Raw genomic sequence first — 26,382 nt, 5'->3', positions numbered from 1 at the left:
TAGATGGCAACAGATTTTGGTATTTACACACCATGACCAAGTGGGATTTGTCCCAGGAATGCAAGAGTAATTCAAAATTAGAAAATCGGTCAATGTAATATACCATATTAATAGAAAAAAGAAAAGAACTACATTATCATGTCAATCACTGCAGAAAAGGCATCTAATGTTTTCTTTTGTGTTTAAATCTTTCCTTGAGTTCTTATAATACTGGCCTCATACAATATTGGTCCTTTTGCAACTGACCAAATTAACTCAGCATAATGCCTTCCAAATACATCCATGTTATGAGATGTTTCACAGATTCAACTTTGTTCATTATAATTGTATAGTATTCCATTGTGTGAACATACCATAATTTGTTTATTCGTTCATCCGTTGATGGGCACCTAGGTTGTTTCCATCTTTTTGCTATTGTGAACAGTGCTGTGCATATATCTATTCCCATGACAGCTCTTATTTCTCTAGGATATATTCCCAGGACTAGAATTGCTGGATCCTATGGTAGTTCTATTTCTAACTTTTAAAGGAAGCGCCAAATCGATTTCCAAAGTGGTTGTACCATTATACTTTCCCATCAGCAGTAAGTGTTCCACTCTCCACAACTTCTCCAACATTTATTATTTTGTGGTTTTTGGATTAATCCTAGCCTTGTTGGGGTGAGATGATATTGTAGTTTCGATTTGCATTTCTCTAATAGCTAATGATCACGAGCATTTCCTCATGTATCTGGTAGCAACCTGAATGTTTTCTTTAGTGAAGTGCATGTTCATGTCCTTTACCCATTTTTTAAACAAGTTACTAGTCTCTTTGTGTTGAGGTTTGCAGTATCTTGTAGATTTTAGAGATTAGACACTGACCGAATCTGTCATAGCCAAAATTTTTTTCCCAGTCTGTAGGTTGCCTTTTTCCTTTTTTGGTGAAGTCTTTGAATGAACGTGTTTGATTTTCAGGAGCTCCCAGTTATCTAGTATATCCTTCTAGTGTTTGTGCATTGTTAATAGTATTTTCTAATCTCTTTGTGCTATGTACTAGGGCTCCCAGGATTGTTGCTCATTTTTCTTCCATGATCTTTAGTGTTTTAGATTTTATATTTGTGTTTGATCCATTTTGAGTCGGTTTTTTTACATGGTGTGAGGTATGAGTCTTGTTTCATTTTTTGCAGATGGATATGCAGTCGTGCCAACACCATTTATTAAAGAGACTGTATTTTCTCATTAAACAGACGTTGGGTCTCTGTCAAATGTCAGCTTCTAACAGGTGGAAGAATTTATGTCTGGATTCTCAATTCTCAATTACCAGTACTACGCTGTTTTGGCTACAGTGGCAGTATAACAGGTTGTTAAAGCAGGTAGTGTGAGGCCTACCATTTTGTTCCTCTTCGGTACTGCATTACTTATCCGTGGGCTCTTCCATTTCCATATAAAGTTAAGATTTGTTTCTCCATCTCATTAAAAAATGACATTGGAATTTGGATCAGGATTGCATTGTATTTGTAAATTGCTTCAGGTAGGACAGACATTTCCAAAATGTTGAGTCTTCCTATCCATCAGCAAGGTATGTTTTTCCACTTACGTAGGTCTCTTTTGGTTTCCTGCAGTAGTGTCTTGTAGTTTTCTTTGTATAGGTCTTTTAAATCTCTGGTTAGATTTATTCCCAAGTATTTTAATTTCTTGAGGGCTATTGTAAATGGTATTGATTTGGTGATTTCCTCTTCAATGTTCTCTTTGTTGGTGTAGAGGAATCCAACTGATTTTTGTATGTTTATCTTGGATCCTAATACTTTAGAAGTAATACTTCTATTACTTCCGGTAGTTTTCTTGTAGATTCTTTGGGGTTTTCTGTGAATAAGATCATATCATCTGCAAATAAAGATACTTCTTCCTCACCAATGTGCATGTCCTTTATTGCTTTTTCTGGCCTAATTGCTCTGAGTAGGACCTCCAGCACAACGTTGAATAAGAGTGATGACAAAGGGCATCTTTGTCTGGTTCCCAATCCAAAGGGGAATGCTTTCAGACTTTCTCCATTTAGGATTATGTTGGCTGTTGGCTTTGTGTAAACAACCTTTATTATGCTGAGGAATTTTCCTTCTTAATTCCTATTTTGCTGAGAGTTTTTATCATGAACGGTGTTGGACTTTGTCAAATGCCTTTTCTGCATCAATTGATAAGATCATGTGATTCTTGTCTTTTGTTTTATTTATGTGGTGGATTACATTAATTGTTTTTCTAATGTTGAACCATCCCTGCATACCTGGTATGAATCCCGCTTGGTCATGGAGAATTATTTTTTTGACATGTTGTTGAATTCTATTGGCTGGAATTTTGTTGAGGATTTTTGCATATAAGTTCATGATGGATACTGGTCTGTAACTTTCTTTTTTTGTAGTGACTTTACCAGATTTTGGTATCAGGGTTATACAGGCTTCACAGAATGAGTTTGGGAGTATTCCATCCTTTCCTATGCTCTGAAATACCTTTAGTACTAGTGGTGTTAACTCTTCTCTGAAAGTGTGGTAGAATTCTCCAGTGAAACCATCAGGGGAAGGACTTTTTTTTGTTGGGAGATTTTTAGATTTTCAATCTCTTCTTTTGTTATAGGTTTGTTTAGTTTTTTTACTTCTCTTTGTGTTAGTTAATTTAGGTAGTGTGTTTCTAGAAATTTGTCCATTTCCTCTAGGTTTTCAAATTTGTTAGAGTACAATTTTTTATACTATGTTAGGATTCTTTTAATTTTAGCTGGGTTTGTTGTGATATCGCCTATCTCATTTTTTATTTGGGTTATTTGCTTCCTCTCCTGTTTTTGTCAGTTTGGCGAATGGCTTATCAATTTTTTTGATCCTTTCAAAGAACCTGCTTTGGGTCTTGTTAACTCAATTGTTTTTCTATTTTCTACTTCATTTAATTCTGCTCTAATTTTTATCATTTGCATTCTTCTGGTGCCAGAGGGCTTCTTTTGCTGCTCTCTATTTGTTCAAGTTTTAGGGTAAATGTTTTGATTCTAGCCGTTTCTGCTTTCCGGATGGGTGCATTCATTGATATAAATTGACCTCTGAGCACTGCTTTTGCTGTGTCCCATATGTTCTGGTAGGATGTAGCTTCATTCTCATTTGATTCTGTGAATTTCTTTATTCTGTCCTTTATTTCTTCCATAACTCAGTAGTTTTTGAGCAAGGTGTTATTCAGTTTCCATGTGTTTGATTATTTTTCCTTGCTTTTTCTGTTATTGATTTCTACTTTTATGGCTTTACGGCAAGAAAAGATGTTTTGTAATATTTCAAATGTTTCGGATTCTGTTAAGGCTTGCTTTAAGGCCTAATATGTGGTCTATTCTGGACAATGTTCCATATCCACTGGAAAAGGAAGTATACTTGGCTGCTGTTGGGTGGAGTGTTCTGTATATAGCTATAAGGTCACATTAGTTGGTTGTGGCATTTAAATCTTCTGTGTCTTTATCAAGCTTCTTTCTGGATGTTCTGTTCTTCACCCAAGTGGCATGTTGAAGTCTCCTACTATTATTGTGGAGCAGTCGATCTCTCTCTCCAATGCTGTTAGAGTTTGTTTTATGTATTTTGGAGTCCTGTCACTGGGTGCTAAGTATTTATTACAGTTATGTCCTCCTGGTGTGAAAAAAAAACCTATGCCGTTGAGTCAATTCTGACTCATAGTGACCCTACTGGACAGAGTAGAACTGCCCCATAGGGTTTCCAAGGAGCTCCTGGTGGATTCAAACTGCCAACCCCTTGGTTAGCAGTTTTAGCTCTTAACCACTACGCCACTGTACTGACACTTTAATCATTATAGGGTGTCCTTCCTTATCCTTTGTGGTAGATTTTACTTTAAAGTCTATTTTGCCAGAGATTAATACTGCAACTCCTGCTCTTTTTTGCTTGTTGTTTGCTTGATATATTTTTTCCATCCTTTGAGTTTTAGTCTGTTTGTGTCTTTAAGACACAGCATATACAAGGATTGTGTTTTTTTTACCCATTCTGCCACTCTCTCTTTATTGGTGAATTTAGTCCATTTACATTCAGTGTAATTACAGGTATCAGCTTAGTGCTGTCATTTTGATGTACTTTTTGTGTCTGTTTTTGACAGTTTCTTTGTTCTACTTAGTTTTCTGTGCTGAGTCATTTTTTTTTATGTAACTTCTTTCACCTTTTGCATACTTGTTGTTTTTGTGTTTGCTGAGTCTTTATTTTTTTTTTATTTTTATGCGTAGAATTGTTACTTTCTTATGTGGTTACCTTAATATTTACCCCTATTTTTCTAAGTTTAAACCAATGTTTTATTCCTTTATATCAACTTGACTTCCTCTCCATATAAAAGATCTATGCATACATTTTTTAGTCCCTCTTTTTTGTTTAAATGTTCTCATCTTTTACACATTGATGTCACTGTTTCCCTATTCAGTATTTTAGCTTTGGTTTATTTTTGTGACTTTCCTATCTGGGATGATAACTGCTTGCTCTGCCCCGTGTTCTAGTCTTGGGTTGTTATATGATGTTATTGATTTTCTAACTGGAAGAGCCTGTTTAGTATCTCTTGTAAATCTGATTTGGTTTTTGCAAATTTCCTAAACTTCTGTTTATCTGGAAATGTCCTAATTTCACCTTCATATTTGAGACAATTTGCTAGATATGTAGTTCATGCCTGGGAATTTTTTTTCCTTCAAGGCTTTATATATGTCATCCCAATGCCTTCTTGCCTGCATGGCTTCTGCTGAGTAGTACGAGCTCAGTCTTATTGACTCCCTTTGAAGGTGACTTTTCGTTTATCCCTAGCTGCTCTTAAAATTCTCTTTATCTTTGGTTTTGCGAACTTTGATTATAACATGTCTTGATGACTTTCTCTTGGGAACTACCTCGTGTGGGGTTCAGTGAGCATCCTGGATAGGTATCTTCTCATCTTTCATGATATCAGGGAAGTTTGCTGCCAACAAATCTTCAACAATTCTCTCTGTATTTTCTGTTATCCCCCCGTTCTGGTATTCCGATTACTCATAGGTTATTCCTCTTGATAAAGTCACACATAATTTTTAGGGTTTCTTCATTTTTTTTTAATTCTTTTATATGATTCTTCCTCAAATAAGTTGGTGTCAAATGCTTTACTTCAATGTCACTAATTCTGACTTCCTTTGCCTCCGTTCTGCTCCTATGACTTTCTATTGAGTTGTCTAATTCTGAAATTTTATTTTTATATCTTCTGGATTTCTGTTTGCTGTCTCTCTATGGATTCTTGCAGCCTGTTAAACCTGCCATTGTGTTCTTCTATGATCTTACGTTCCTCTACTGATTTGTCTGTGTGTTCCTTGGCTTGTTTTGTGATTGCCTTCCTGATATCTTGAAGAGTTCTGTACATTAATCTTTTGTAGTCTACATCCGGTAATCCAAGAGGTTAACTTCCTCCAGATTTCTTGATTCTTTGTTTTGGGAGCTTGCTGAAGTCATAATGGGCTGCCTCTTCTATGAGATTTGATACTTACTGCTGTCTCTGAATCATCAATAAATTATTACATTTATTTATGTTCCCCTACTATTGGCCCAGGGGAAGCGGCAATCGGCAATTGTTGAAGCCAGCCTGTGCCCGTGCAAGGCCGGGAGGGAGCAGATAAATGCGAGAGAGGTTCTTCCCATAAGGGGTGTTTTTTGATCAGCACCAGTAGGTTAGCCGTATGTACTTCTCTTTTGCCAACTGAGTGCTACTTTTCACTGGTTCTGGAGGCCTGAGTAGGCTCACTGCTGCTCAGTCTCTCCCAGTGTGGACGACGGTTCCTGAACACCACTACCTGCCTCACCACACACGCCGGGTGATTCAGCCTGCAGGGTACCAATTCCTGCCAGGTAATGTCTGGCAACTCCTTGCTGCTTCTAAACTGTCTCTCCTTCCCCCTGCCACTCAGTCCAATTCCTCAATTTTGCCTTTGATGTTCAGGGCTCATACACTGTCATATATAATTGATTCGCTTGTTTTTTCAGGTCTTTGTGGAATGAGGCATCACCAGAAGTATCTGACTAGTTCTCCATCTTGGACCCACCTCACATTATTGTGTTTTAAGAAGTATTTATATGGGCTCAAAATGACAGCAGCAACTCAAAAGATTAGACAGGAACCTTAGGGAGCAGTGAATTTATGTTAATGGGGGAGGAACAACTCAGAAAAGGGAGGGTGAGAGTGGTTGCACAACTTGCAGAATGCAATCAATGTTAATGAACTGTACACATAGAAACTATTCAATTTGTGTATGTTTTGCTATGTATATTCTCAACAACAAAAAAATAAATTATTTAAAAAAAGGCTAAATAGATAAAATGGACTTCATTAAAATTAAAACTTTTGTTCATTAAAACACTTTATCAACCAAGTTAACAGACGATCTCCACAGTGGGAGAAAATTTTTAGGAACCATATTATCTGACAAGAGTTAACACCCAGAATATATAAAGAACTTCTGCAACTTAATGTTAAAACAAAAAAAAAAAAAATGAAAGAAACAATCCAATAGAAAAATTGGCAAAGTACTTGAATAGACATTTTACCAAAAAAGATACAAATGACCAACAAGCACATGAAAAAATGCTAAACGTCACTGTTCGTTATTGTTGCTTTTCTTGCATACCATCAAGTCTATTTCGACTTATGGCGACCCCGTGTTACACAGTAGAACAGTCCCAGAAGGTTTTCTAGCCTGTAATCCTTATGGGAGCAAATCACCAGGTGGGTTTGAACCGCTAACCTTTCAGTTAGCAGCTGAACCCTTAAACATTGTGCCACCAGGGCTCCTTTATTTGTCATAAGGGAAATACAAATCAACACCAGAATATGACACCAGGTCACATCCACTATGATGGCTACTATAAAAGAAAACGGAAAACAACAGGTGTTGGTGAGGATATAGAGAAACTGGAAACCTCACACATCACTCAGTGAAATGTAAAATGGTACAGCAGCTGTGGAAAATAATTTGGCACCTCCTCAAAAAGTTAAACATAGAAGTACCATATGATCCAGCAATACTATCCCTAGGTATATATCCAAGAGTTGAAAGCAGGAGCACAGATATTTGTACAATAGTGTTCACTGCTGCACTACTCCCAATAGTCAAAAGGTGTGAAAAGCTTAAATGTCCATCAACAGATAAATGGATAAAAAAAGTACACATATACAGCAGAATATTACTCAGTCATAAAGAGAAATGAAGTCCTGATACATGCTAAATCATGGATAAACCCTGAAGACATTATGCTGAGTGAAATAAGTCAGTTACAAAAGGACAAATATTATATGATCCTACTTACATGAAATACGCAAATGTATAGAGATCAAAGTTTATTAGTGTTTACAAGGAAGGGGTAGGTGGGAGAGGGAAAGAGGAGTCATTGCTTAGGAGGCACTGAGTTTCTGTTAATTGTGATGGAGTAATTTGAAATACAATAGTGGTGACAGGTGCAAAACATGATAATCATAATCAATGTAACTGAATTATACATGTAAAAATTGTTCAGTGAATTGACAAATGTTTTGTTATACATATCTTTAGCACAATAAAATAAATACAGAGATATAACAACTGTATACAATGTGCGATCTTAAACTGAATCCTAGACTTGGAGAAAAAAACAAAACCTTAACTATGAACAACATTATTGGGTCAATCAACAAAATAAGAACTGATAGATTAGATGGACTGTGGATGAGATAAAAGTATCTATTTTATCTTACCTACCTATTTATACCCTGTTCATTCCTTATCAGGAGCCTGGTAGCACAATAGTTAAGTACTTGGCCTCCAACTGAAAGGTCAACTGTGCAAACCAGCAGCTCCACAGGAGAAAGATGTGGCAGTCTGCTTCCATAAAAATTACAGCCTTGGAAACCCCATGTGGCAGTAGTAATCTATCCTATAGGGTTGCTGTGAGTCGGAACAACTTGACAGCTACAGGTTTAGTTTGGTTTGCATTGTTTATCATTACTTCTTTTATTTCTGTGTTGTCATTTCAAATTATTTTCTTCCTGCCTTAAAAAATTCTTTGGTATTTCTTCATAGTGTAGGTCTGCTAACATCAGGTTCTCATTTTTTTTTCTAGGTATGTATTTATTCCACCTTTGCTTTTGAAGGATGTTTTCACTGAATATAGAGTTCAGGGCTGGCAATTATTTTCATTTGGCACTTTAAAGAAATCATTTCATCGTTAACTGGCTTCCATCATTTCAACTGTCAAGTGAGATGACTGTTATTGTTGTTCCTTTGAAAGTAAGGCCTTTTTTTTATTCTCTAGACACTTTTAAGATTTTCTTTTTTGTCTTTGGTATTTAGACGTTTCATTACGATATGCCTAATTGTGGTTTTCTTTATATTTATTTTGCTTAGGATTCATGGCGTGCCTTCGATATGTGGCTTTCATCACTTTTAGAAAATGCTCAGCCAGTATCTCCTCAACTACGGCTTCTTACCTATTATTCTCTTTTTTGTTTCCTTCATGGACACCAATTACACATGTGATAGAACGTTCCACTGTGATTTATCCGTTTTTACTTTTTCGTATGTATTTTGTACCTATTGTGAATATGTGTATATCCGTGTGTGTTCAGCTCTCATAACTATAAAAAACCCTGAATAAAAGAAGAGAAGGTAAAGCACATTCTTTTTCTATTTACCTGTAATTTGGCTTACTGCAGATCTTGGAGGAGAACTTGTTTCTTCAGATTCTTCTGAGGACTGTGCCAGGAAGTCATGAAGCTTCTGTACCAATGTATTCAACTTGCTTTCACTATAGAAACAAAAATTTAAAGAACTTCCTCAATTAGACTGGCATGTATTTAATTAAATGTAAAGCTTTAAGTGAAAGAATATCTGAAAGTATATATATTGAAAGGAAATTTTCTTTATTTCACTGAGGACATGAAAACATGAATAACATAACCTACATGTACATTTACTTAAGATCAAATTATAATTTAAGGAAAATGTTGATATTACTCATAAAACGCCTTCAAGATACTGAGGTTTTTTTTCAGTATGGTTTATCTGATGCATTTATACATACATAAAAATTTACTTTGCGTTAAACTATTTAAAATGTTTCACAAAATACTACCTTTAACCTGTTAAGAAACAATACAGATACCTACTACAAAAGACTGTAAAAGGAAACCATCATAAATATTATTGAGATAAAAAGGCAAAAGAGCATTTATTCATACTTGAATTATACCAAGCCTCACTCCACAATCAATAGCTGACTTTTGTACATGGCTTTTCATATTTGCATTGTGCACTTTAGTTATTACTTCCTCTTACTCATACATAGCATTTAAGTGAAAAGGCTTTAAAAGAAAAAAAATTTTTTTTTAGATACAAAAATATACAGACCTTCTACGTAAGAAAGATTTAAACTCACCACACCCACCCTAAATAAATGAGGCTGAATATTTGCTTTGAGTCATTTTGAAAAACAAAAGTCATTTATCAAATGTATTTACTGAGTGCTTACTCTGGGATGGAAACCCTGGTGGCGTAGTGGTTAAGTGCTACGGCTGCTAAGTTCGAATTTGCCAGGTGCTCCTTGGAAACCCTAGGGGGCAGTTCTACTCTGTCCTACAGGGTCGCTATGAGTCGGAATCGACTTGACGGCAGCGGATTTTCTTGGATTTCTCTGGGATAGGTTTCAGTAGTGTCTGTTACTCTATCTTCTGTCTGGTACAGGATATTTTCAAACTGACTGACACAAAGATGAATAAAACATAGAACACCCAAGAAAATATTTGTGTAATTAAATTATTATGGTATAAACTGTTAAATTATATAAAAGGTGTACCTGTAATCCAACTGAATTATAAAGAGTTAAAACCTTAAAACAGTAATATTTTCCCCATTTCTAATAACAGAATGATTTTCTAAACTTAAACGAGGGAAAATACATAAATTGGACTTCATCAAAATTGACAGCTTTTTTGCATCAGAGGACACCAGTAAGAAACTGAAAAGACAACATGCAGAACATATTTGCAAATCATTATCTAATAAGGATCTAATATCCAGAATATATATAAAGAACTCTTAAAATTCAACAACAAAAACAAAGAAAACTCAATTTAAAAAAGGGCAAAGGACTTGAATACTCATTTACCTAACGAAGATATAGAAATGGCCAATAGTAAATGAAAATACTCAACATCCTTAGTCATTACCAGTTGCCATTGAGCTACTTCTGGCTCATGGCAACCCCATGCATGTCAGAGTAGAGCTGTTCTCCAAAGGGTTTTCAATGGCTGATTTTTTGGAAGTAGATCACCAGGCCTTTCTTCCAAGGTGCCTCTGGATGGACCTGAACCTCCCACCTTTTGGTTAGCAGACAAGTGCATTAACTATCTGAACCAACAAAGAACTTTCATTCGTTATTAGGGAAACACAAATCAAAAACACACTGAGACACCACTTCAGTTTTACTCTGCAACAAATGAGGTTGCCATGAGTCTGAATCACCTCGACAATATAACTTTAAAAGAAAAGACGAAGTGTCTGTGAAGATGTGGAGAAAGTGGAATCCACATACATTTCTGGTGAAAACGTAAAATGGTGCAGCTACTGTAGAAAACAAACCTTGGCAGTTCCTCAACGTACAGTTTCCATATGATCCAGCAATTTGACTCCTTGATACATACCCAAGAGAAATAAAAACATACACTCACACAAAAAAAAAAACTATACACAAATTTTCATAACAGCTTTACTCATAATACCCAAAATGTGGAAAAAACCGAAAGGTCCCTCAACTGATGAATGGATAAACAAAATGTGGTGCATCTATACGATAGAATAATATATACCAATAAAAAGAAATGAAATACTGATACACGCTACAACGCAGATGAACCATAAAAACATTATGCTAAATGAAAGAAGGCAGTAAAAGAAGGTCACATATTGTATAATTCTATTTAAATATACGAAATGTCCAGAATAGGCAAATTTATTAGTACATTAGAGTTTTTCAGAGAATGAGGGAAGGATGAAATTCATACGTATGGGGTGCCTTTTTGGGGTGACGAAAATGTTCTAGACTTAGATACTGGTGATGGTTACATAACACTGTGAATATACTAAAAACTACTGAATTATATCCTTTGAAATGGTTAAATTACGTGACTTTCATCTCGATAAAAAATGCATAAAACCAAGGAAGAAAATCAAGAAGATACATACCCATCTAACAACATTAAAAAAAAAAATCTTGTGTGTGAAGCTTTAAAAAAAAAAATCACAACCAAAATTTGAAAGGCAAATAATCCTAAAAATTTACATGAAATAAATGTTGCACATTCTTATTATATACAGAAAACAATAAATTGCTAATAGATAAGTGAACAAAGGAGAGTAAAGGTTTTAAAGAAAAGGAATGTAACTAGTTAACCAAAAAACGGGAGAAAAAGTCCTTCAGCCTCACTAAAAATCATCAAGATGCAAATTAGAAAGATCATGGAAGAAACAATAGGGACAACGCTACGAGCCCTAATAACAAGGCATAAACAGAATACAAAACATTACTAAAAATGACGAAGAGAAACCAGATAACTGGGAGCTCCTAAAAATCAAACACCTATGCTCATCTAAAGACTTCACCAAAAGAGTAAAAAGAACACCTACACATTGGGAAAAAAATTTTTCAGCTATGACATCTCTGACCAGCACCTGATCTCTAAAATCTGTATGATTCTGTTAAAAATCAACCACAAAAAGACAAACAACCCAATCAAAAAGTGGGCAAAGGATATGAACACACACTTCACTAAAGAAGATATTCAGGCAACTAACAGACACATGAGAAAAGGCTCTCGATCATTAGCCATTAGAGAAATGCAAATTAAACCTACGATGAGATTCCATCTCACTCCTACAAGGCTGGCATTAATCCAAAAAACACAAAATAATAAATGTTGGAGAGGCTGCGGAGAGACTGGAACTCTTATACACTGCTGGTGGGAATGTAAAATGGTACAACCACTTTGGAAATCTATCTGGCATTTTCTTAAAAAGTTACTAATAGAACTACCATACAACCCAGAAATCCCACTCCTCAGAATATACCCTAGAGAAATAAGAGTCTACACGAACAGATATATGCACACCCATGTTTATTGCAGCTCTGTTTACAATAGCAAAAAGCTGGAAGCAACCAAGGTGTCCGTCAACGGATAGTTAAATAAATTATGGTACATTCACACAATGGAATACTACGCATCGATAAAGAACAGTGACGAATCTGTGAAACATGTCATAACATGGAGGAACCTGGAAGGCATTATGCTGAGTGAAATTAGTCAGATGCAAAAGGACAAATACTGTATAAGACCACTATTATAAGTTCTTGAGAAATAGTATAAACTAAGAAGAACACATTCTTTTGTGGTTACGAGAGGGGGAAGGGAGAGAGGGAGGGTGGGAGAGGGTTATTTACTGATTAGTTAGTAGATAAGAACTACTTTAGGTGAACGGAAGGACAATACTCAATACACGGAAGGTCAGCTCAACTGGACTGGACCAAAAGCAAAGAAGTTTCCGGGATAAACTGAATGCTTCAAAGGTCAGCGGAGCAAGGGCGGGGGTCTGGGGACTATGGCTTAAGGGGACTTCTAAGTGAATTGGCATAATAAACTCTATTATGATAACATTCTCCATCCCACTTATAAGTGTGGCCTCTGGGGTCTTAAATGCTAACAACCGGCCATCTAAGATGCATCAATTGGTCTCAATCCACCTGGATCAAAGGAGAATGAAGAACACCAAGGTCACACAATAACTATGAGCCCAAGAGACAGAAAGGGCCACAGGAACCAGAGACTTACATCATCCTGAGACCAGAAGAACTAGATGGTGCCCGGCCACAACTGACGGCTGCCCTGACCGGGAACACAACAGAGAACCCCTGAGGGAGCAGGAGAATAGTGGGCTGCAGACCCCAAATTCTCATAAAAAGACCAGACTTAATGGTCTGACTGAGACTAGAAGAATCCTGGTGGTCATGGTCCCCAAACCTTCTGTTGGCCTAGGACAGGAACCATTCCCGAAGACAACTCATCAGATATGGAAGGGACTGGACAATGGGTTGGAGAGAGATGCTGATGAAGAGTGAGCTACTTGTATCAGGTGGACACTTGAGACTGTGTTGGCATCTCCTGTCTGGAGGGGAGATGGGAGGGTAGAGAGGGTTAGAAACTGGCAAAAGGGTCACGAAAGGAGAGACTAGAAGAAGGGAGCAGGCTGACTCATTAGGGGTAGAGTAAATGGGAGTATGGAGTAAGGTGTATATAAGCTTACATGTGACAGACTGACTTGATTTGTAAACTTTCACTTGAAGCACAATAAAAATTATTTAAAAAAGATGCAAATTAAAATGATGTGACTCACATCACAACTGTGCCAGGTGTTCCTAGGCCAGGCACCACCTCATTCCTTCAGGGTGTGTGGACATGGCCAGTAGCACCTCTGCATAATTTTCCTGTGTTTAGTTAAGAAGAACCCAATATATTTAGTAAAGGTAAAAGACATGAGAGGTGACAGACACACTGCAACTAGAGAATGCGTGTGGGTTTTTTGATTGGTTTGATGTTTTATTTTGGTGGAGAGTGTTGTTCTACAAAATTTTGAAACAAACTTTGCTTCCAGAATAAAGATACGAAGAGGATGTGATTTCTACCGTTGTGGCATAATTCTTCTTTTGGAAGAGTCAGATGTACAAAAATGATTATCAAAAGGTCACTTGATGTCCTAAATCTTAAGTCAGAAAATGGAGAATAATGCAAGATGATGAAGTTGGGCAAAACTAAAACCAAAAAACCAAACCCACTGCCGTCGAGTGAATTCCGACTCATAGCAACCCTACAGGACAGGACAGAGTAGGACTGCTTAATAGGGTTTCCAAGGAGCGCCTGGTGGATTCGAACTGCTGAGCTTTTGATTAGCAGCCGAACTCTTATGGGTAAAACTGGTTACTGCCAAACTCAAAGTATTCCTGAAGACTTATTTTTCTGAGTGACTTACAAAAGGATACTTCTGGAAATATCCTCAGGAACGACAGCATTATTGGTATCAATATGGCCTCCACTGGTGGCTACATAGAAGGAAAACATTTATTTGCATATATGAGTTCTGATGTCAGTTTTTAAAATGTCTCATTTCTAAGAGTCACTTTAGAGAAAATCTTTGAACATGCATATGCCCTATTTTTGGAAGTAGTATTTTAAACACATCATACCAAGTATTTAAAGGGTAGAACTCATTAATCCTTTTGTAAACTAAAGAATCTTTTCTGGAGACAAAATAACATATTAACTTACCAGTGTTATAATTATGAACTATTATAAGTTAGACCTTTTTTTATTAAATATAGATATATTATCACTCTCTTCCTCCCTCCCTCTACCAAAACAAGAAGCTAACTCAATCAGTACTATACATTACTTAATTCTAGGGGTTAAATAAAAGTTCTTAAAAGGATCCCTGAAAATAAAGAACACCAAAGACACAAGTTACATAGTAGTTCAAGAAACAGAAAGAGCCGCATACACCAGAGAAAATATCAGTCTGAGACCAGAAGAACTACATGGTGCCCTGCTACCATCAAAAACCGTCCTGACAGGGAAGACAACAGAGTGTCCCTGACAGAACAGGAGAAAAGTGGGGTGACGAACTCAAATTTCAGTGAAAAGGCCAGACTTAATGGTCTGAGACTGGAAGGACCCCAGAAGACATGGCCTCCAGACTCTGTTAGCCCACAACTGAAACCATTCCCAAAGACAACTCTGTAGTCAAAGGTTAGACTGGACTATAAGACATAAAACGACACTCGTGAAGAGAGTGCTTCTTAGCTCAAGTAGATGCATGAAGCTAAATGGGAAGCTCCTGTCTGGAGGAGAGATGAAAGGCGGGGGGCGGGGGGGGGCTGGTTGAACGGACACGGGAAATCCGAAGTGGAAAGGAGTCTGCTATCACAATATAGGGAGAGCAATCAGGGTCACATAACAATGTGTGTATAAATTGTTGTATGAGAAACTAACTTGAACTGTGAACTTTCACTTAAAGCACAATTCAAAAAAAAAAAAAAACCCGGATCCTTGAGAAGTAGTTAAAAATCTCTATTAGAAAAGACTGTGTTCAGCCTTCACACTCATAGTTGCATAATTACAACATGGGCTTGATGCACCTGACATCCCAAGAGATCTGATGTGCCTATAAACAAGTAGAGCAATATATATATATATATATATATATATATATATATATATATATATATATATATATATATATATATATTAATTCTCAAATGTAATCCAGCCAAATCATGAATGACTGGATTTCAGACACGTTTTAAATCTCAAGGGAGACCTTCAGTGCAACAAATGGTTAAGCACATGACTACTAGCATCTGAAGGGTTGGCGGATTGGACCCAGCCAGATACTATCTCAGAAGACAGACCTGGTGATCTGCTTCGAAAAGGCCGCAGGCTTGAAAACCCTATGGAGCAGTTTTACTCTGCACACATAGGATCACAATGAGTTGGACCAACTCAACAGCAACAACAGCAGCAACATTTAAGTCTTAATGCCAATGTTTTAAACTATAGGCCATATTCTTTCTCCTGAATGTTTTACTGCTTTTTCCCCCCATAAGGAATTATGGCATTCAAAAAATGATTAAGCGTTTTAACACTTTCACACTCATATACAAACCAACCAGTTGTGGTAGAGTTGACTAAAGGAGACCTAATGTGTGTCACAGAAGAGAGTAGAAATGTGCTCCATAGGGTTTTCAATGTATTGCTTTTCAGAAGCAGATCACCAGGCCTGTCTTCTGAGATGCCTCTGGGTAGAATTATGCTTCCAACATTTCAATTAGTGATGGAGCATATTAACTCTCTGCACCAATCAGAAGATCCCTGCACAAAAATATTCAATTACTTTTGGAGAAATATTTGCATACGAAGACTACTGTTGTTGCTGTTAGGGGCCATCAAGTCGGATCCAACTCATAGCAATCCTATGTGCAACACAACAAAACACTGCCCAGACCTGAGCCATCCTTATAATCGTTGCTACACATGAGCTCACTGTTGCAGCCACTGCGCCAATCCACCTTGTTCAGGGTCTTCCTCTTTTCCACTGACCCTGTACTTTGCCAACCATGATGTTGATGTCCTTCTCCAGGCACTGATCCCTTCTGATAACACATCCAAAGTATCTAAGACACAGTCTCCCTAACCTTCCTCTAAGGAGCATTCTGCTTATACCTGTTCCAAGACAAATTTGTTTGTTCTTTTAGCAGCCCATAGAATATTCAATATTCAATATTCTTCGCCAACACCACAATTCAAAGGCACCAATTCTTTTCTGGTCTTCCTTATTCATGGTCCAGCTTTCACATATATATGATATGACTGTAAACACCAGGCTTTGGATCAGGCGCACCTTAGTCTTCAAGGTGACATCCCTGCTTTTCAGTACTTTAAAGAGGTCCTGTGCAGCAGATTTACCCAATGCAATGCGTCGTTTGACTTCTTGACTGATGCTTCATGGCTGTTGATTGTGGATCCACGTAAAATGAAATCCTTGACAATCTCAATCTTTTCTCCCTTTATCATGATGTTGATCATTGGTTCAGTTGTGAGGATTTTGTTTTCTTTATGTTGAGGTGTAATCCATACTGAAGGATGTGGTCTTTGATCTTCATTAGTAAGTGCTTATGGTCCTCTTCACTTTCAGCAAACAATGTTGTATCATCTGTATAGCACAGGTTGTTAGTCTTCCTCCAATGATGATGCCCCGTTATTCTTCATAGTCCAGCTTCTCGTACTATTTGCTCAGCATACACATTGAATAGGTATGCTGAAAGGATACAATCTAGATGCACACCTTTCCTGACTTTAAACCATTCAGTATCCCCTTGTTCTGTCTGAACAACTGCCTCTTGATCTATGTAAAGGTTCCTCACAAGCACAATTAAGTGTTCTGGAATTCCCATTCTTTGCAATGTTATCCATAATATGTTATGATCCACACAATCATATGCCTTTGCATAGTCAATGAAACACAGGTAAACATCCTTCTGCTACTCTCTGCTTTCAGCCAGGATCCATCTGACATCAGCAATGATATCCCTGGTTCAACATCCTCTTCTGAAACCAGCCTGAATTACTGGCAGTTCCCTGTCGATATATGGCTATAGCCGTTTTTGAATGATCTTCAGCAAAATTTTGCTTGGGTGTGATATTAATGACATTGTTCTATAATTTCCACATTCGGTTGGATCACCTTTCTTGGGAATAGGCATAAATATGGATCTCTTCCACTTAGTTGGACAGGAAGCTGTCTTCCAGATTTCTTGGCAGAGACGAGTGAGCACCTCCAGCGTTGCATGTATTTGTTGAAACATCTCCATTGATATTCCATCAATTCCTGAAGCCTTGATTTTTGCCAATGCCTTCAGAGCAGCTTGGACTACTTCCTTCAGTACCATCGGTTCGTGATCATATGCCACCTCTTGAAGTGGGTAAATATTGACTAATTCTTTTTGGTATAGAGACTCTCTGTGTTCCTTCCAACTTCTTTTGATGATTCCTGTGTCGTTTAATATTTTCCCCATCGAATCCTTCACTATTGCAACTTGAGGCTTGAATTTTTTCTTCAGTTCTTTCAGCTTGAGAAACATCGAGCGTGTTCTTCCCTTTTTGGTTTTCCATTTCCAGCTCTTTGCACGTCATTATAATACTTTGTCTTCTCGAGCCACCCTTTAAAATCTTCTGTTCAGTTCTTTTACTTCATCATTTCTTCCATTTGCTTTAGCTGCTCGACGTTCGAGAGCAAGTTTCAGAGTCTCCTCCAACATCCATCTTGGTCTTTTCTTTCTTTTCAATGATCTCTTGGTTTCTTCATGTATGATATCCTTGATGTCATTCCACAACTCATCTGGTCTTCAGTCACTAGTGTTCAATGCATCAAATCTATTCTTCAGATGGTCTCTAAATATAGGTGGGATATACTCAGGGTCATATTACGGCTCTCATGGACTTGCCTGGATTTTCTTCAGTTTCAGCTTGAACTTGCAAATGAGCAATTGATGGTCTGTTCCACAGTCGGTCCCTGGCCTTGTTCTGACTGATGATATTGAGATTTTCCGTCATCTCTTTCCACAGATGTAGTCAATTTGATTCCTGTGTGTTCCATATGGCGAGTTCCATATATATAAAAAAAAAAAATTTTTTTTTTTTTTATACCGCCGTTTATGTTGGTGAAAGAAGGTATTTGCAATGAAGAGCTCGTTGGTCTTGTAAAATTCTATCATTCGATCTCCGGCATTGTTTCTATCACCAAAGCCATATTTTCCAACTACTGATCCTTCTTCTTGGTTTCCAACTTTCACATTCCAATCGCCAGTAATTATCAATGCATATTGATTTTTTTTTTTTTTGATTTAACTTTCAATCAATTTCAGACTGCAGCAGCTGATAAAAATCTTCTATTTTCTCATCGTTGACCCTAGTGGTTGGTGCATAAATTTGAATAACAGTCCTATTAACTGGTCTCCTGGCAGGCATATGGATATTATCCTATCACTGACAACGTTGTACTTCAGGACAGATGTTGAAATGCTTTTTTTTTTTAATTAACTTTTATTAAGCTTCAAGTGAACATTTACAAATCCAATCAGTCTGTCACATGTAAGTTTTGACGATGAATGCAACACCATTCCTCTTCAAGTTGTCATCCCCATATAGTAGACTATATGAATGTCCGATTCAAAATGCCCAATACCAGTCCATTTCAGTTCACTAATGCCTAAGATATCGATGTTTATGCATTCCATATCTTTTTCAATGATTTCCAACTTTCCTAGATTAATACTTCGTACATTCCAGGTTCCAATTATTAATGGCTGTTGCCAGCTGTTTCTTCTCATTTTCAGTCATGCCACATCAGCTCATCTTCCGGTACTACATCAGACAATTCTAAATAAATAATTTCACTCACAAAGGATATTGATCTATGAGTTATGCACAACAGAAAAACTGGAAACAATCAAAATGAACCGTAATGGCTAAACAACTATGCAGAAAGTCATACCAGCCATTAAAAATAACTGGAAAACCTTCAAATATAGAAAATAGCTCATGCTACAATGTTAAAAAAAAAAAGACCGTAAACTGTATATGAAGTATGATCACAACTACATTTTAAAATGCATTAAAATATTGTTATAAAATACACCCCAAAATTTTACTACTCGATATATCTAGATGGTAAAATTACAACTGACATTTTCTTCTTCTACCCTTTTTCACAAAATAAATTCACTGCTTTAATCCTGAAAAGGTTTTGTTTACTTTCTTAATACATGTAATTTTCTTATAAAGTTCATAAATGAAAATAAGACATGTATGATTCAAACTAAGTTAAAACTTTAAGACATTTTTTCCCTCAAATTTTCAAATGAATTCCTTTCCAGTCAAGAAATTACTTATATCTGCATCTGTTTCTAGTGTAAAAAATCGTCATGTGTTTACAATGTACTATAAAATATACAATTCATTTTAGAACCCATAACTTCACTTATAAACTACATAGTAATTGACAATTCTTTTACTAATCCAACAGTGTCTTTCCATGCTTCTATTATTTAGCATAACTTGACTACTCACTGAAGCACAGAAAATCTCCTCACTTGTGCCCTTATTGAAGCAGAATTATAGAAAATCCTTTCCAAAGCATCAGTTATTAACTGTGTAAGCATATAAAATGAAATATTATATTCTATAAAAAATGTCATGGTTTCATTTCACTCCCAAATGTGATATTGTCCCATACCAGTTTCTTCTATGCTGCTGAATACCAACAACTGGTAAAGCAGGTTAGGTTAGATGGTAGAACTTTCCTTGCTTTTTTCTTTGATTTTCTTAACAAATTTTAGAGGGAAGCTGTGATGAAATTTTTCATGACTAACCTCTAACATGCACATTTTATATACAATGGCCTGGTTTAAACCTTAGGAGAATTTAATGGAAGCAGGTATTAATTCAGTTTACAGATGAGGAAACTGAGGCTCAGAAAAGCAATTATAAATATTTGCTGAATAAAATAAGGGAGTTAACTAATCTGCACTTACAACTGTTGTTGTTAGGTACCATCGAGTCAATTTCGATGCAGTGACCCCATGTGACAGAGTAGAACTGTCCCATACTATTTTCTTTTGAAAAAAAAAGTTTACAATTCACTGACAGCAATTACAAAACTCAGCTGTGCAACACTAACCCTTAATCAGTACAATACTTCCGTCACCGTTAACCCACCCTCTCCTCCCTCCCATCCCTGATAACTTCTAATGAACTTTATTCTCTCTACATTTGTCCATTCTAGTATTTTTATACAACTAAGCTCAATATAATATTTCTCCTTTCATGATTGCCTTGTTTCAGCAGCATAATGTTTTCAAGTTCCATCCATATGTAGCATGTATCAAGACTTGATTTCTCTTACTGGCTGAGCAGTATTCCATCGTACGTACAGGTAGTCCCTGACTTAAGACCTTTTGAGTTATGAGGAACCATACTTAATCTGTCAGCATATCTGGAACATTGCATCTTCCTGGGAGAAAATTACAAGAAAATGCATGCAGTGGATATGGAAAAAATTTCTGAGTTATATGAACACACTTCAAGTATTAAGACATTGGTGGGAAAATTGTCCATATAGCAAGAATACTGAATTTAGAACGTGATATCGCTGATGTCCCCCACGTGTCTGTCAGCTTGTTGTACTATGGGGGCTTGCATGTTGCTGTGATGCTGGAAGCTATGCCACCATATTCCGATACCAGCAGGGTCACCCATGGAGGACAGGTTTCAGCTGAGCTTCCAGACTAAGACAGACTAGGAAGAAGGACCTGGCAGTCTACTTCTGAAAAGAATTTATGAATAGCAGCAGCACACTGTCTGATATAGTGCTGGAAGATGAGCCCCCCAGGTTGGAAGGCACTCAAAAGATGACTGGGGAATAGCTGCCTCCTCAAAGTAGAGTCGACCTTAATGACGTGGAGGGAGTAAAGCTTTTGGGACCTTTATTTGCTGAGTAACACAAATCAAAATGAGAAGAAACCGCTGCAAACATCCATTAATAATCAGAACCTGGAATGTATGAAGTATAAATCTAGGAAAATTGGAAATCGTCAAAAATGAAATGGAACACAAAAACATCAATATCTTAGGCATTATTGAGCTGAAATAGATGGGTGTTGGCCATTTGAAACTGACGATCACATAGTCTACTATGCCAGGAATGACAAAGTGAAGGGGAATGGTGTTGCATTCCTCATCAAAAAGAACATTTCAAGACCTATCCTGAAGTACAAAGCTGTCAGTGACAGGATAATATCTATACACCTACAAGGAAGACCAGTTAATACGATTATAACTCAAATTTACGCACCAGCCACTAGGGCCAAAGATGAAGAAATAGAAGGTTTTTATCAGCCACCGCAGTCCGAGATTGATTGAACACACAATCAAGATGCATTGATAATTACTGGTGATTGGAATGCGAAAGCTGGAAACAAAGAAGAAGGATCAGTAGTTGGAAAATATGGCCTTGGTGATAGAAACAATGCCAGGGATTGAATGATAGAATTTTGCAAGACCAGCGACTTCTTCATTGCAAATACCTTCTTTCACCAACATAAACGGTGACTATATACATGGAACTCGCCAGATGGAACACACAGGAATCAAACTGACTACATCTGTGGAAAGAGACAATGGAAAATCTCAATATCATCAGTCAGAACAAGGCTAGGGGCCGACTGTGGAACAGAGCATCAATTGCTCATCTGCAAGTTCAAGCTGAAACTGAAGAAAATCCAGGCAAGTCCATGAGAGCCGAAATATGACCCTGAGTATATCCCACCTGAATTTAGAGGCCATATGAAGAACAGATTTGACACGCTGAACACTAGTGACTGAAGACCAGATGAGTTGTGGAAGGACGTCATACATGAAGAAAGCAAGAGGTCACTGAAAAGACAGTAAAGAAAGAAAAGACCAAGATGGATGTCAGAGGAGCCTCTGAAACTTGCTCTCGAACGTCGAGTAGCTAAAGCAAAAGAATTGATTAAGTAAAAGAACTGAAGATTTCGAAGGGTGTCTCAAGAACACAATGTAAAATATTACAATGACATGTGCAAAGAGCTGGAGATAGAAAACCAAAAGGGAAGAACACACTCGGCATTTCTCAAGCTGAAAGAACTGAAGAAAAAATTCAAGCCTCAAGTTGCAATCGTGAAGGATTCCATGCGGAATATATTAAACGACACAGGAAGCATCAAAAGAAGATGGAAGGAATACACAGAGGCATTATACCAAAAAGAATTAGTCAATGTTCAACCATTTCAAGAGGTGGCATAAGATCAGGAACCGATGGTACTCAAGGGAGAAGTCCAAGCTACTCTGAAGGCATTGGCAGAAAACAAGGCTCCAGGAATTGATGGAATATCAATGGAGATGTTTCAACAAACAGCTGCAGCACTGGAGGGGCTCACTCATCTATGCCAAGAAATCTGGAAGACAGCTTCCTGTGCAACTAAGTGGAAGAGATCCATATTTATGCCTATTCCCAAGAAAGGTGATCCAACCGAACGTGGAAATTATAGAACAATATCATTAAAATCACATACAAGCAAAATTTTGCCGAAGATCATCCAAAAACCGCTGCAGCAGTATATTGACAGGGAACTGCCAGAAATTCAGGCCGGTTTCAGAAGAGGACGTGGAACCAGGGATATCACTGCTGATGTCAGATGGATCCTGGCTGAAAGCAGAGTAGCAGAAGGATGTTTACCTGTGTTTTATTGACTATGCAAAGGCATTTGACTATGTGGATCATAACAAATTATGGATAACATTGCAAAGAATGGGAATTCCAGAACACTTAATTGTATTTGTGAGGAACTTTTACATAGATCAAGAGGCAGTTGTTCAGTCAGAACAAGGGGATACTGAATGGTTTAAAGTCAGGAAAGGTGTGTATCAGGGTTGCATCCTTTCACCATACCTATTCAATCTGTAGGCTGAGCAAATAATCCGAGAAGCTGGACTATATGAAGAACGGGGCATCAGGATTGGAGCATGACTCATTAACAACCTGTGTTATGCAGATGACACAACCTTGCTTGCTGCAACTGAAGAGGACTTGAAGCACTTACTAATGAAGATCAAAGACCACAGCCTTCAGTATGGATTGCACCTCAACATAAAGAAAACAAAACTCCTCACAACTAGACCAATGAGCAACATCATGATAAACAGAGAATGACTGAAGTTATCAAGGATTTCATTTTACTTGGATCCACAATCAACAGCCATGGAAGCAGCAGTCAAGAAATCAAAAGATGCACTGCATTGGGTAAATCTGCTGCAAAGGACCTCTTTAAAGTGAAGAGCAAATATGTCACCTTGAAGACTAAGATCAGCCTGACCCAAGTTGGTACTTTCAATTGCTTCATATTCATGTGAAAGCTGGACAATGAATAAGGAAGACCGAAGAAGAATTGAAGCCTTGGGATTGTGGTGTTGGCGAGAATATTGAATATACCATGGACTGCCAAAAGAAGGAACAAATCTGTCTTGGAAGTGTGGCCAAAATGCTCCTTAGAAGCAAGAATGGCGAGACTGCATCTTACATACTTTGGACATGTTGTCAGGAGGGATCAATACCTGGAGAAGGACATCATGCTTGGCAAAGTACAGGGTCAGCGGCAAAGAGGAAGACCCCCAACAAGGTGGACTGACACAGTGGCTGCAACAATAAGCTCAAGCATGACAACGATTGTAAGAATGGCTCTAGACCAGGCAGTTTTTCGTTCAGTTGTGCAAAGGGTCGCTATGAGTCAGAACCGACTCAACGGCACCTAAAAACAACAACGTCGCTGACATGGACAGCTCATAGATGGCAAAGGAGAGTTGATAGATCAGGACTTAAATAGATTTTGAAGAAGTAAGAAATGCTGAAGAAGAAAGAAAGAATGATTTGAATATCTTTTTTTTCTTTTTCTTACCTAATTGCTCAGACTAGTACTTCTAATACGTTACTGAATAGCAGTGGTAAGAGTGGGCATCCTTGTCTTCTTCCTAATCTTAATGGAAATGCTTTCAGTCTTTCTCCACGGAGTGTGTTAGCCTTGGGTGTTTCATAAATGTCCTTTATCATCTTGAGGAATTCCTTCTACTCCTATCTTGTCGGATGTATTTAATCAAAAAAGGGAGTTATATTTTTGTCAAATGCCTTCTCTACACCCACTGGTCTTTAAAATAAAATCTCCACTTATAAAATTAAAACACTAAAGTATTAAAATACTGAAAACTTCTTTAACTCATTTCAAAAAAAAAGCATTAACGGATGAAGTCTTCCTTCTGTAACTATTTAAAAAAAAATGAACTAACCTTAACAAAAACTGAATTAATTGTAAATAGACAGAGGGATAATTAACTGCAAGAACTCAAAATCCCATCTCAAAGTCGTACTGGTAACAAAACCACTGAAGACATGGAGTCCCTAACACAGCCAAATATGGGTCACGGGAAGGGTCTTGAGAATGATCAGGTGTACCTCACAACAGGGCAACAGGGAACCTAGGAGGTGTCATGGGTGAGAGGCCTTGGCAGGGCTGGATGACATGTTAGCTTTGATGCATAGAACAGAATCTTCCGACCAGGTATAAGTCTAGAGGGAACAAATCTTCACGGCACCAAACCAAAATCCCACTACTGTTAAGTTGGTGCCAATTCATACCGACCCTATAGGACAGGGTAGATCTGCCCCCAAAGGGTTTCCGAGGCTATAATCTGTATGGAAGCAGACTGCCACATCTTTCTCCCATGGAGTGGCTGGTGAGTTCAAAGTTTCCACCTTCCAGTTAGCAGCCAAGCACTATGAACACTGAGCAAACAGGGCTCCTTCTTCACAAAACAGAGATAAACTCTGTTTATCTGTACTGGCGGTCCATAATATGGAATGCATTTCTGCCCTAGCCACCCTGTGATGACTGATAGAAGCCGGGAGGGCCACTGTAATTCTGGCTGGCCCCAAGGGAGTTTTCGTTCAACTGTGACAAGTAGCCTTCTTGTTTACCTTGGTATGAGGAGCTGCCCTGGGACACTCTGCCACAGCCTCTGGGTTGTATGATGACCCAGCTGAGCCTTAGGTGTTTCCCCTGCTTTAACCTTCATTACCAGTGTAATTTGCTCTCTTGGTGGTTATAGGTCGATAAGCTCCATCCTCTACGGAGCTGAAGGAGTCTGAGTACGAGCAGTAGTTGCTTTGTGCATGATTACAGCCTGTTTCCCCTGGGGGCGGGGGGCATAGTTGCTGTACTGACTCTGGTTGTAGGACTCCTGTTGGCCTTGGTGGGATTGGTAGCTGGAGCTATATGAATACTTCTGGTGGTCCCTGTGCAGATGCTTCTTCTTGACATGTTTCAAGGGAAGCAGAGAATTATAATTTCACTTTGGCAGTAGGAGCTGTAGTCATGGGAGTCACCACTACTGTCATCACCACTGACATCCGCAGCATGCTCTCTGTTACTGTAAAACTGACCACAGCACACTATCACAAACTTCCCTCCGTATCAGCAGATCCCATACCCAGTGCCACCAAATCTTCTGCTTCATCCTGGATTGTGGATGTTTCATTCTTTTCCCTGACCACAAAGGATTGGACATGGGGTACTTCGTTGTGTATACTGCCTCCCATTGTAAACCCAGAGTTGTGTGGCTCAGCAGCAAATTTAGGTTCACCTCAGACATGTGATGCAGCTTTTTGTTCACTTCAAGGACAGGAAGGGGAGTCAGGTAAAATCTTTTCTATTCATATCTATTTTAAATTTATTTTATTGTTGAGACCACAACAAAACATTAACCAATTTGAAAACGTCTACATGTACAACTAACACTGATTACGTTCTTTGAGTTGTGCAACCATTCTCACTCTCCTTTTCTGAGTTGGTCCTTCTTCATTAACATAAACTCAACAGTCCCCTAGGCTTGCTATCTAATCTTTCGAGATCCTGTCATCTATTTGATCCCATATTGATAGTTCTTAAGAGAGTATAATACTCAAGTCAAACATTTTTTACTAGTTAAGCTAAGCTATTGTTCGGTTTTACAAAGATTTCAGGAATATCTTTGGTTTAAGGTTTACAGATTATCTCAGGGTAAAAGTTTTGGGTTCATCCAGCATCCATGGCCCCAAAAAGTTGGGAGTCCATGACAATTTGAAATTCTGTTCTGCATTTTACCCCTTTTGATCAGGATTCTTCTATACAATCTTAGATCTAAATGTTCA

The 26,382-nt window shown here is 37.8% G+C and overlaps 1 protein-coding gene across 7 annotated transcripts in view; it reads right to left on the bottom strand.

The window, feature by feature from the left end:
- Positions 1 to 26,382, bottom strand: part of ATRX (ATRX chromatin remodeler) — a 409,611-nt gene that overhangs the window by 288,980 nt on the left and 94,249 nt on the right. For all 7 annotated transcript variants that reach the window (XR_007515994.1, XM_049873284.1, XM_049873283.1 and 4 more), the window contains exon 2: positions 8,661 to 8,773. Coding sequence is in view for 6 of the 7 variants with exons in the window: in XM_049873284.1 (XP_049729241.1) it covers positions 8,661 to 8,773 (113 nt within the window). In the remaining variant the exon portion in view is untranslated. The remainder of the gene's footprint in view (positions 1 to 8,660; positions 8,774 to 26,382) is intronic.

This window comes from Elephas maximus, chromosome X (assembly GCF_024166365.1).
Source record: "Elephas maximus indicus isolate mEleMax1 chromosome X, mEleMax1 primary haplotype, whole genome shotgun sequence".
In the NCBI taxonomy this organism is placed as follows: domain Eukaryota; kingdom Metazoa; phylum Chordata; class Mammalia; order Proboscidea; family Elephantidae; genus Elephas; species Elephas maximus.
This window is presented reverse-complemented; position numbering and strand designations above follow the sequence as displayed.